General features: G+C 32.0%; 2 protein-coding genes across 5 annotated transcripts in view; both read left to right on the top strand.

The window, feature by feature from the left end:
• dlg1 (discs large 1) overlaps nucleotides 1-13,656 on the top strand; it is a 347,088-nt gene that overhangs the window by 68,303 nt on the left and 265,129 nt on the right. The gene's annotated exons all lie outside the window — the stretch shown is intronic.
• Nucleotides 9,297-11,814, top strand: PCID2 (PCI domain-containing protein 2). Its single transcript, XM_069054733.1, has 2 exons — nucleotides 9,297-9,572; nucleotides 9,653-11,814. Exon 2 carries the CDS (start codon nucleotides 9,657-9,659, stop codon nucleotides 10,854-10,856), a length of 1,200 nt encoding a protein of 399 aa, XP_068910834.1. The 5' UTR covers nucleotides 9,297-9,572; nucleotides 9,653-9,656; the 3' UTR covers nucleotides 10,857-11,814.

The raw sequence follows: 13,656 nt of genomic DNA, 5'->3' as shown, positions 1-13,656 counted from the left end.
AATGACGCTTTAAAATTCAAATACAAAATATGAAACGGCGAGTTAACAGTTCTATCCAGGCCAGGTGTTTGATACAACTGTTAACTCGCAGTTTCATATTCAGTATTGAATTTTGAAGCGCCACTTTGACAAACCAAATCAAAATGTCAATGGTGTTGCCAATCTAATTTTCAAATCATAGCCAACTTTAATTATAAATTTAAATGATCTCACGGTACTTTCATTTACTATGAAATCTGGACACTGCTGGCATTATTGACAATCACTTGACAATTCTTTTTTGGATAATTCTGAAATATTTTTTGTTAATCAAAATGTGCTGCAATGACGAAAGGGCCGATATGAAAATAATGAGTCAATTTCTTAAATAAAAATAATATTGTCGGTTACTGCCATATTTTAATTTTTATATGAGCCTTTTGTGAGGGATGTCCAAACCATACAAAAGTTTAAAATTATTCATGTTTTTGGATCAAATTATGAATGAAAAACGTATTGCGGGCTGTATTTAAATTTCGTCAGGGTCAGAAAGTTATGTGAATCAGTCTGTACGTATGTTCTATTTTAGTCTTGACTCACATATTTATTGCACATAATTTTTACAAAATAAATTTTTACGTCAAAAAGGTGGTGAAACGAAAGTAATGACTTTAGTCTGAACTAAAATATTGTGATATTGAAAACAACAGGATTTTCTTTAATCCAAGGCTTAATAAACTTTAGATTTTTCACTTAAAATTTTAATGTGTTTAGATCTGTATATAAATAACAAAATTATAGCTGTGATTTATTTTTATATAAATACCTTCTTCATAAATTTTACAACATACCCAGACATAAAAAAAACCTGAGGTGGAAATATGATACCAATTATTTACCATGAAATAAAGAAACGATGAGTGAATGAATTTTTGTGTTGACATCCTGTATGTTCCATCTGTTGAGATGTCGACTGGAATTCGTTTGTCAGATCAACCGTACATTCGTTTAAAAACATTGATTACCATATTTTATTTTTGAGAATTTTACAAAATTATGTAAATTTATGGCATGATTTGCTTTGTGGTTATAAATATTAATACTATGGTAGGATTTTGTAGCAAGAGCAGAGGTCAATTTAATATATGAAAAAGAAAAACCAACAGACCTGTAGCTAACTTTATTAAAATTATTTACGAGGCATTAAATCGATTATCATCATCTACAAGTCTAAAGTTTGTGTTTGCAACAACATCCTCAAACTTCGCCAGTCCTTCATAAAATACGAACACGTTTCTATAACCCTTCTCATTCCCAACGGAAAACTCTGTCTACGTCATAATATCGACTGTTCATTTCAATTTCATCTCAAAGTAGGCGTTGATGAGTCGATTGTGAACGCACCGTGGATTACAGATCACGGATCAGTTGTCTAAACTAACCTCACTTTTTGCGTTGTTTGTGTTTTTACTGTGACTTCAACGCCAACTTTAAGGATAAATTTAAATGAACATCTAATATAGACACCGCTGATACTTCTCTCTATAATGATAAAAAAAATTATCATCCGTTAAAGCTTCAATTAAGGGAGCTGATTATTTTTTTTACTCGACCGAAGTTTCTCTTCATGTAATACATCCATCTTAAACAAAATATACCACGGCTTACAACTTTGGCCATCAATTATAACTTTCATTATTATTACGGAGCCTTTGTAATTTCATTGACGTTGAAACAAAAGCCATACATTGTTCACTTTATTTCGGGTCTGGCTTTAATTTTTTTCATAGATTTACCTTCAACATTTCTACCGAATTTGTGAAGGTTATTTTCTTTTTTTAGCTTTTTAATTGTAAAAAGCGAACAAAAGTTCCGCTCTCAACATTGAAAATAATATCATTTCAAATATGTACAATCATTCAAATATTTAGGTAAAAATGAATTCAATGATCTAATGACGAAAACTTTAAACTTTTTTTTATTTATTTATTATGGATGTACATACATCCATAATAAATTTAGGTAAATATCACGTATCAAAGCTAGCTTGTTTGTTTCAAAATATGATTAATTTTTGTCTTAATATGAATAAGGTCAATGAATTTTAAATCGCGTTGGTACAAAATCCAAGAACAATTTTCTAATAAAATGTTAAGTATGAATTGTTGACGGAATTTCGGGTTTCTTCATTGTGATAGTGACACGTGATAAATCAAACGTTTTAGAAACGTCACAATATTATCTGCTTTTCCTATCTTTCTGGATCAATAAAACTCTTTCACATATTGTGTAGCATCTGGACTTTTTTTTTGCTGCACACATAAAGTTTCTAAAAGAGGTCCATTTAGTAATAACAAACAAACTTTCAGATCTTTTTTTTAATCACTATTGCAAACGAATTGAAAAGTTGGCATTTGTAAGTCCTTGCTAATTTGCAAAAGTTAAAGTCCACTTAGTTGGCTACAACACAACTATTTGTATGTTTTATCTCGTTTGGGTGTGTTTCAAATTGTGTCTTGTAAGAACAGATGAAGGATGAAAACGAAGGAAACGAATAATCAAATCTCGACGTTGTATAAGGTTGGTGAAATATTTTATGAGGAGGATCACTTAAAAATTTCATAAAGGTTGGCTAATGCTCGGTCTATTCTTGACTAGAATTCGGAAAGTTTTCAGGGCTTAAAAAAATGGAACTTCTACCGAAGTGGTTGGAAAATGTTTCAGTTTGATTTTCCACGATAACCGGAAACATTTTCCGGGTTCCCTTGTTTTTCTCAATTAATTCACCGGATCAATTTAATTTAAACGCAACGTGAGTGTTTCGAACCAACGACCATTACCTAAATTTCTGAATTTTAAAATCGCGGTGTTAAAATTCAAATGGGTTAAAGGGTTGTTGAGTAGTGTCGGCGATCGATGGATTGTGTATATCTGAAAAAAGGGGGAGGAGAAACGGGTTGGAACAACGGGAATTTGCGGCATTTTTCAGCTCCTGAAATATTTTCATCCCAAACTAAAATTTAATTTTTAGTTCTTTATCGATTAGTGTATAATTTTTTAAACGGCATCGCAAGAAAAGTGAACAAACCGACTCCTTTACATTCTGTCCTTTGAGATTAATTTTTCCAGATAACGAACAAGAAACAACGCTACTTGCACATTGTACCTACGGAAATGACATCAACTTTTTTATTTGAAACTTTGAGTACAACACATCACGAGATATGCCCAAGGCTTGGGTTTAATATTGTCAACGCTTTTGTTCCACGAATCCAACACGGCTGAGCTTTCACATTTCTTTGGCGTCACCGCTTGCGGTATTTTCCGTCATTATAAAAGAAAAGATTAGATTAGTGTTCTCCGTTCGGGGAGTCCTCTTATTGTCCAATACCACTAAGTGAATTCAGTTTCAGCAAAGAATAGCTTTTAACCTCTTGTGTCAGGGAAAATTGGCTCTTATTCGATGAAACCGACAACTTATTACTTTTTAATATCGACTTTTATCCACGTTACAAATTTTCACGGCGAATCAGTTCGATAATAATAATTTGTGTCTTACGGGCGAGGATATTGCGAACAACAATACTTCGTTATGTATTCGTAAAGTTCTTGCGCAAATTCGACGTCAGAAAGGCCATTCCATTGTCTGAGTTTAGCATAAACGATGATGGGTTTTTTCTTGGGCGTCTTTCTCCATGTGATTCATGTCACTTTCATCGGAAACTTGTTCTTGAGCAACTTCGCTTCGAGACTATCAGGAAGTAACTTTATTTGGTCTGTCGTGTAACACGCCGTATCCATAACATCGATGGATATATTCGATGGCGTACCCTCTTTGAAATCACTCGAGCTGCCGGGGCGAAAAAAGTATGAAGATTACTCAGACGTAAATATCATCCTCTCCTAATAGAGAACATTTGCAGGCTGTGTTCTGCTTTTTCGGTTAAAACTAGTAACCATTTTCGATATATGTAATATAAATTACATATTTTTCGATCTGACAGAAATTTATTGTGGTTTGTTTGTTTGTAGATTTGTAAAATGGATAATGGAAGATTAATTATTAAAAGCAATTGCACAAATTTGTTATGATTTAAATAAATGATACCGTGATTATTTATTGGCAATTCCACTACCCAACTGCAGAATTCTGTGCGTTTTAAAATTGCTAAATAAGGCATATGTGATAAATGAGAAATATGTTGCATTCAATACTGGATATCGTATACATATGCATATAAATATTTATAACTGACGTGGACGCATACAGTTACACAAAATAATGACGTAGGTATGTGTTAAAACTACCGAATATTAATAAAAATACAGGGTCATTAACTCATTATAAATGACTGTAGTCGAAGCAAGCCATTCCTATGTTATGAAATTTTTGCCGCTCTATACAAACATAACTCTAATGTGGCGTAAACTGTGAATCAACTATTCACTTATTCACATAATTTTCTTACATTATTTTTACTATAATAAATTCTTACACTACCGTTTCTTATTCAGTTGATTAATAAATTAATTTAACCCATCTAATAGGCTAACAGGTTACTTTTTTTAGTCGCTTTGGCTTTTTGATCGGTTTAACTATAAGCTAATTTACCAAGTTTATCGCTTTAACTGATTAAATCACTTGAATCATACAATCCTGGGAAGTATGGATTTTTTGATTAATTGTGTTTCACAAATTAAGCAATGATGGTATAATTATTATAAAATTAAGTTACACCTTCCACCAAGTTGAACGTTAATTTGTATCACTAATTTAATTATAGATTATAATTATATAAGAGTTTTTTTATCCTATAATTTTGTTTGGAACGAGGTTTCTTGCTTAGAAATTTGACGAAGAAAACTGTCACGATAAAATCACTCAACTTTTGTGATTTTATGAATTAACAGTTTTTCAGTAGTGTTGGGCATAATCGATATATTTCCATAATCGAATTAATCGAAATAATCGCTTTGTATAATCGAATGATCATTCGGATTGTCCGATTATGAATGATCCGCATGCGCAGTTGCTTTGAATAACGAGTGATATTCGGATGGACGATTATGAATGATACCAAGGCGGTCTCATGATACGCAAATTTCAATTTTCACATCAAGTTCTTTTTTGGAATCTTAGTGAAGTAAACGAAACTAATCTCTGCTACCCTTACTATTGCGGGAAGAAATAAAATCACTAGATTAAAACAATGAGAACCAAATGACAGAACCACCGAATGAATGTCTCGTAATATAATAGAGTGGTCGGGTCGAGTCGTATCGAGTGATCTGGAGTGATCGGGTCGAGTCGTATCGAGTGATCATTCGTTTTACCATCCAGTTCTCGACTTCTCGAAATATTCTAACGAATTATTTTAACGAATGATAATCGAAGAGCATAATCGAATGATCGATTATTCGGCTATAATCGTTATATTTCGATTATATCACTCATAATCGCCCAACACTATTTTTCAGTTCGACGAGATAATTTTGTAAGCCTGGATTAAAAAAATAAAATATTATTTTATTTTACATATCATCAATCGCTTAAACAAATTGTGTTATTACAGTAAATAGTCACCCCATATACTCGGATGTATTTATAGCTCTCAAAAAGAAAGGCACGTTTTTATCGATGCCAAAAACGACAAAATTGCAACATTTACTTATTATAGAGCAGTGTTTTTCAACCTTTTTAAATACGCGACCCCCTTTTGAGTAAAAAAATCTGGAGACCCCCCAGGACCTAGAGATTTTTAAGACGACGTGTTTAATTTTCTGGTAGCTATACCTACAAAAGAAAGGTATTGACACGAGTCTTGAAAATAAAAGCTGAATTGTTCATGTTCTTAGAAGATGTTATATCTCATTATGCGAATCATTTTTGTGACCCTGTTTAGCTAATAAAATTAGCATTTCTCGCTGATCTTTTTGACCACTTAAATAAATAAACAAGAGTCTCCAAGGGAGAAAAGGAAACCTGCTAACGGTCAAGGATAAAATAAAAAATTCGCTTGTGATCAACAAAGAATGATGTACGAGTCTTTCCCTTGCGTTCAAAAGATTGTCGAAGAAACTGCAACGGACCATTCGTTGGTAGCAAGTGCTCACATTCCTTACATGATACTGAGATTGCATAATTTGAAAGAAAAACTATTAAGTTACTTTCCAGACCAGGTCTCTGAAGCTGGCGATGGGCAAAGATGGATACTACGAGTAAATCCTTTTTTGGATATGTCAGTACAACTGGCTAATCTGACCACAAAGATTAAAAAAAATCTTATAGATATTGCTGCTGACGCCATACAAAATGGAATTTAATTCGTAGAAGATTGACGTCTTCTGGATGAAGAGAAAAGAAGAATATCCAGAGCTGGCAAGGAAACCTTTAAAATTATTAGTGCCATTTTCCTACTTATGTGTTCTCTTCAATGGTGGATTTAAAAACTAAAAAGAGAAATCGACTCCAATTAGAGAATGATTTGATAATTTGCGTCTCAAAAATTGAACCACGATTCGAAATATTTTTTAAAAATAAACAGGCACAGCCTTCTCACTGTAAGTATTGTATTTTTATTGTAATGCAGGATCGACAACCCTTGCTTTTTACTTTTATCTTGCTTGCGACCGCGACTCCCCAAGCAAAACTTCGCGACCCACCAGGTGGTCGCGCTCCACAAGTTGAAAAACACTGTTATAGAGAAATAAGATTATTATCAGATATAATTGCCTGGGTGTTTGAGAAATTCCCAATAATTTTGTGTTGGTGATCACGAGTGTCTGCTGTTGTAAAAATTTACCAACAGACACGAGTGGGTCACTAACAAAATTATTTGGAATTTTTCAACCAGGAGGGCAGTTCGATATGAATAAGTATTTACCGAATAAATAAATGCTATAAAAATTCTGATTTAACTGACATGTAAAAAATTATTGATATTTTTTTTTAGTGAAAAATTGTTGTATACATAATTCCAATTTGATTGGTCCAATTTTTCATTGACCAAAGTTTTATAAGGTAAATACTCACTAAAATGTTTTTTTCATTAACAATTTGATGGATGATATTGGTTACGAAATATTTGTTGTTAGTAACTTCCCGAGTGACAGTGATAATTTAAAACAAAATCCGAGTGAAACGAGCTGTTTTTTTTTTCAAAATTGTCACTGTCACAAGTTACTTGAAAACAACAAAGTCTTGAGTTAGCCAACAGCGTCAAATTGATCGATAATCGTAAAAGCACATGATTATCCCAATAAAACGAATAATTATAATTATCGGAAGAGGAGGCATGATTATCGACTGACTAATTAGAAGCTGATTGGCTGTCATTCAAAAACTGCTTAAATATTACTGGCTCATATCAACCTGTCATGTGATAGATGTGTATAGTAATCTCCAATCACTTTAATGGACTCATGTATTTCTTGAGAAAATGACTTCAACAAATATTAATTTAACCCACTTCGCAAATAACCTACTATCCTAAAGTTTTACAAATAATTCGTTGTTTATATTTTGCAATTTTCTTTAGAACTGTTGGTTTAATGTACAATTTTTCCTTTCACTTTAAGTTGGTTGTTAATGATGTAAATGTTTGAATTTATTCTTATTATTTTCTAGTTCATTCGGTTTCATTCAAATGACCATCATTTAGGTTTTGTTAATTTAATAATATCATTACGACCAATGATATAACACCTAAACCGATTTTAAAATGTTGATAAGAGCCCGAAGGTAAGATATATTGTTCGCAACAACATACGTAGGTAGTTATATTTACATATTTATTTATGTTTCAATTAATTTTGCGCCAATCTAAATAATATATTGACATTAATTTAAAATTGTATAGAACTCAAGTGTTATTGTCATTATTATTTTGTTTACAGGTGAGTAAGATCCATCCAATTTACAAGTGCTTCTTAGAGAGGACGACACGGTAACGTACCTAAAAAATTAATTTTTTGCTCTGATCTTTAAAGAAGATGAAAGATTTTCCGGTTTTTGTTCTTGACATTTGTACCGTGAAAGTTCGTTATAAAAATTCAACAAGAAGTTTGATGCTGTCGGTAATTTACATATTTCTATACGTCGTCGTCTTGCTGCCACGTGAACTATATTTCGTAATAAAATTTAAAAAATATCACTCACACAGGTCGTAAAAGATGAAACTGACTTAACCAACGGAAAATCCATATGAGGATCTATTAATTATTCGGTGCTATGTAATCAGTAATCACTCACAAGTAATCCAGAACGTGGTCAGACCTAAGCTTTCACCGCTTATTATCAATTAGTCTGGACAACATTCGTATGAGAGAATTAATCAGCATGAACCGCAAATTAAACAATTGATGCAATTGATTAGCCTCCGATTGGACCGACTTTTTGCATTCAAAAGAATTTCAGATGATAAAACCATTGACTGTTAAATACATATGTAATAACTGGTTGTCGATAATTAATTAAAATTAAGTAACAGATTTGCATGTGAAATGTTTTAATTCGATGTAGTTATATTAATGTATTCGCATTTTTTTAATGCGTGTTTCGGTTACAATTTCTTCAGCCTTGACAATGAACTTCGTTTATTTATATTCATGCCGATTACGTTCCGTTTGAGGTTTTTTGCTCGTTTACTTTCAGATGTTCGTTTCCCAAATAATTTCGCTAAAAATGACTGTAAGGAAATAATCACCGGTCCGGAACCGGCTCCGGTTGTCGATGTGATATACGAGGAAATTAAACACCGACTTCCAACCACGTACGACGAAGTCTTCACCTTTACAAAAATTTACCAGCCAATACGTCACTAAATTAATTCTTGAAGTCATGTTTCTCTTAAATTACGTAGGAGGATTAATTTAACTGGGGATGGGGACATTATTTTGTACCGTTTATTAATCTTAGAGTCCAACAGTAAGTAACTATAAAAAAAAATAAAAAAATACATTTACAGAGATAACATTACTGTTTGATTTCAGATTTTGCTACAGTTTCAAACATTAGAATTGAAAATGTTAGAAATGTGTTTTTAACTTGAAATTAGCAACGTCTGTGGAGCTTATTAATTTTATTCTATAATATTAATTTATTTAATCAATTTAATTTTTATGATTAGCTTTTAAGTTATGTGTTTAAATTTATTATATTATTATATGGTTTTTTTAATAACTTGATGCGGAGCGCCATCTGTGTTTCAGAGGTTGAATAGCATTGCGGATACATTCTGTTTTAGGGAGTTCTCTTTCTGATAAATTATTTACTGTTTCTAACATTACAACATGTTGTTTGTATAGTTCAAATTTTTCTCAAAATTGCCATATAAGAGTACTTCCCCTAATTTTATCAACATTTCAAATCATTTGCCTTACTTTCTGTTGTATTGATCCAGTGGTGCACCAGAATGTCAAAACGACGCCCTCTGTTGGAGATACATAAATCATCGTGTTATTATTATTAAAAGTTTGGGAATGGTGTTTCTTGGGTTATGTTATTAAAGTGGTTAAAAGTTTGCAAGTTCCACTGAACCGTATTATTTTGTTATACAGTGGAACATAAAACGCCAAATCTGAACCAAAAACAAGTAAGCTTCAGTTAAAATTACTAAGTTTCAATTGTTTATGTGATCCTAACCTCACTTACTCTATACTGTTTAAATTTTAGAAAAATGACGTTCATGTCTGTCGCCCACTACCTTCAACTCGTCGAGAGATACTGGCGTTCTCAGGATGGAACAAAAATTGCCAATTTTTTATCTCTCCGTCACGAACACGCAGCTTACGCCAATTACCATGTGGAAAGTCCGGAAGGAATTGTTGAACGTTTTTTAACTTCTCCTATCGACGAACTAGTCATCCTACATTTAAAATGTTTGTACGCCATAAGTCAAAATGACTACTTGGCTGCGTACAATTTACAAAGCACATTGACACAAACATTTACGAAAATTTTACAAGCACAAAAAGAAGAGAACTGGTCGTTGCCAATTATGTATGTTTTATGTCTGGACTTACGTTTACTGGCCCAGTTATCAGAAAATCAAAGAGTGGGAGTTAACCAGGAGAAACCAGGAGAAATTTTAGAAAAAGCAGCTGAATGTTTGATGGGCTGTTTCAGAGTTTGTGCGGCTGATAATAGATCATCAGAAGAGGACACTAAACGAATAGGGATGTTGTCGTTAGTGAACCAACTTTTTAAGGTGTATTTTCGCATAAACAAGTTACATTTGTGTAAACCTTTAATAAGAGCGATCGAATCATCACCATTTAAAGAAAGTTTCTCGTTAAGTCAACAAATTACGTATAGGTACTTTGTAGGACGTAAAGCTATGTTTGACAGTGATTATAAAGTAGCAGATGAATACTTGACTTATGCATTTGAAAATTGTCACAAATTTAGCAAGAGAAATAAGAGGCTCATTTTAATTTATCTTGTTCCTGTTAAAATGTTATTAGGGTACATTCCTAGTAAAGAAGTGTTAGAAAAATATGATGTAATCCAATTATGGGATTTAGTTCAAGCTGTTTGTCAAGGTAACTTGAGGGCATTTGATGAACTGATGGAAAAACATGAAGCTTTTTTTATTAAATGTGGGATTTATCTGATTGTGGATAAATTAAAGATTATTGCTTATAGAAATTTATTTAAGAAAGTATATTTGATTTTGAATACGCATCAGATACCTGTGGAAGCTTTGCAAACTGCGTTAGTTTATTTAGGACAAGATGATGTAGACCTGGATGAGACGGAATGTATCGTTGCTAATCTTATTTATGAAGGTAAAATTAAAGGATACATCTCGCATCAACACAGGAAAGTCGTTGTTAGTAAACAGAATCCGTTTCCTTCACTTACAAGTTTATCATAGCCTTTTGTAACAAATAGATTTGATAACAGGTTTTGTGTAATTATAAACAATACCTTGTATATATAAAATAGTAATAAGTTTTCAAAGACATTTCAAAATAAATTCTGTTTTCCAAAGAAAAAATTAATAGTATTTATTCTTGTTTTGTAAATGTTGGGTTGCATTTATGTACTGATTTAGAACTTCTGTAATTTGTACATCTTGCAGTGATTGCTGTTAATTTTTTTAGTATTAACGTGAACATTTAAAAAATTGTGTTACATGTTGCAATTACGAATAAAATAGGTATAGTTTGCCCAGCGAGAGATTGGTTGATATAAAAATCACTAAATTCTACGTAGACAAAGTAATACTTAGCGCACGTAAAATTTGAAATACATATAGCCCTCAAGCAGTAACATTTTTGCCCTGATATTATGCTCTGATTAATGTATTCTAGTGCATTTTGTAGTGTTGGATTAATTTAATACAATTTAAAATCTCCCAATCTCGCGGAACGAAGTTTATGTACTATTGTAAGCACGGAATTTCGGGCAGACTTGAAATTTGACTGATATAAAATGTGAAATAGGCTTTAGGTGCTAGGCGTATTAATAACCTCATTTTAATATCCACTATTGCCACATGTCATTTTCACAAATTGCATTGATCAATCCTGAAAAGTTGCAGGTGCGGTGCTTAGATGTGATTTTCCGAAAATTGAACAGTGTTTTATTAAATTTTGGAGATGAATAGTCAAAGTGTAAAATAATTGTGTATAATATTTGTGACAGTTTATTTTGAAGTCCAGTTAAAATTAATTATGACAATAAAGCTAAAGCTTAGACTACATTAAAAAAAAAATGACATTTAAATTGCTGCCCGAAACTCCATGCTCCCCATGCATGCACCCAATAGTACTTCTGTTATGTTAAAATTGTTCACGATTTACGTAATAATTAAAAATATGTTTCTACAATATGTATGTTTAATAGCGACAATTTAAAGTTTAAATTTAATCATTTCAACTTTATGATTATATCTATTTGTGATTATCATTATAAGCTGTTGCAATGTGGGGATACCCAGCAAATTAACTACAACTAAACATAGTTTCTGAAATGTGAACAGATTACATATTATAATAAATTCATCGAACAATATTTGTTTAGGATTAATGAATTCGTAACATCATTTTGGTTAGATTTAATCTTTAAATTTAATATCATGCAATATTATTAATATACAGGTCCCCAAAAAAGAAGACGAGTCCATAACTGCTTTATTTATCGTAGGAAATTAATTATTTATATACAAAATTAAATGGTTGTGAATAGGCTACAAAAGAGCCTAATAAATTGACGTATACCCCTAAAGGCTTCAAGGCCAAACTGTCAAAATATTTTTTTTCATGGGAATACCTCTTGGAGGGAGAAAAGACTGGAGATGGCACTAATTCAAATAAGTGTACCGGCCCGCGAAAACTACAGAGTCATAAAAGGTTTCTGAATATAGACGCTAGGCCAATGGCTTCCTTCGCCTTCCTTCCAGGCGCATTGTGCTTCTTTATCTAGCGCATTGTGGACTGGGTCATAAAAGGTTGTTGCACGTGCTTTTAGAGGGTACGGATTTTTAACATGGGAAGCATAGGAAATGCCATCTCCAGTTTTTTCTCCCTCCACGGAATACCTAAAGTCCATTCAAAAATAAAAAAACCACCACCTGTTTCTTTAGGTTGATAAAATTTAAAAGACCCTAGGTAGATATTTTTCATACTATGTTGGTAACTATAAATTATGACATTTATTTGATTCAAAATAAAATTCAATTGCTTTGAATTTCGTTCATATTGTTTTATTAGCAGCACGTTTCATTTATTTATTGATTCTTATTATTTTTACTTAAACATGCCCAGAAAAACAAGACACTTAATAAACATTTAACCTTAAAATTACAAGTCTCACCAAATTTTACACTAGACAGCGTTGTCGATAGTAATTATCGAGGAAAATGCGACGTTGGTGGTTTTTTGATTTTTGAATGGACTTTAGGCATAATTTTTTGTAGTGCATTTCAATTAACGCATTTCAACCTAAATTAAAATAAAATTACATTTGTTATGACTTTTGTGTTGTCTGGCGATCTGTCCAACAAATGTAGTTGTTTTATTTCTAATTTCTATTCCAATTTATTTCGCTCGTGCACAAATGTCATTTGACAGCTGATTGTCAAATTGTAAATCAAAGTAATCAAACCAATCGGATTGTTTACTTGAACATCGATCTTGCACTCGAAATCGAAATACATACCGGGTGTATTATGAAAAATCTTTGGTGCTATAACTGATACGTCAAACAAAATTGTTTTAGAAATACTATAGCCCGACATGCTATGATCCTTTTTTGACATTAAATTTTTTGGCAGACCGCAGCTAACTTATCTTCTGAATACAGAAATATTAAAATAAAAAATCTAAAATTTGTTTTTAATAAAAAAAATAATTGAATTTCCAAAAATCAAGTAACCATAACTTTATTATAGCAAATGTTCGAAATTACCTCCATTCTCTCTAAGGCACATTCGACACCTTCTTCCACTGACGCCCATTGCGGCGTGTAATAAAATGTCTAGTGGTATTTGTTCACATACTGCTACGATTTTTTTTACTAAAAATCATCTCTGTTATCGGGCGGATTCAAATAGACATTGTCTTGAATGTCCATAGCTCTCTTAGTCATTTTGCAAAATAAGAATGCACTTTTATTATTATTTTGTCACTGCTTGATTAAAAAAAAATTACATTATTTTTTAATTTCTTCTT

Source organism: Tenebrio molitor, chromosome 7 (assembly GCF_963966145.1).
Source record: "Tenebrio molitor chromosome 7, icTenMoli1.1, whole genome shotgun sequence".
Taxonomy (NCBI): domain Eukaryota; kingdom Metazoa; phylum Arthropoda; class Insecta; order Coleoptera; family Tenebrionidae; genus Tenebrio; species Tenebrio molitor.
The sequence above is the reverse complement of the archived record's forward strand: the minus strand, read 5'-3'. Positions and strand labels throughout refer to the sequence as shown.

What these genes read in the sequence shown, in the direction of transcription:
- PCID2 (XM_069054733.1), top strand. Translation starts at nt 9,657, where the DNA reads ATGACGTTCATGTCTGTCGCCCACTACCTTCAACTCGTCGAGAGATAC.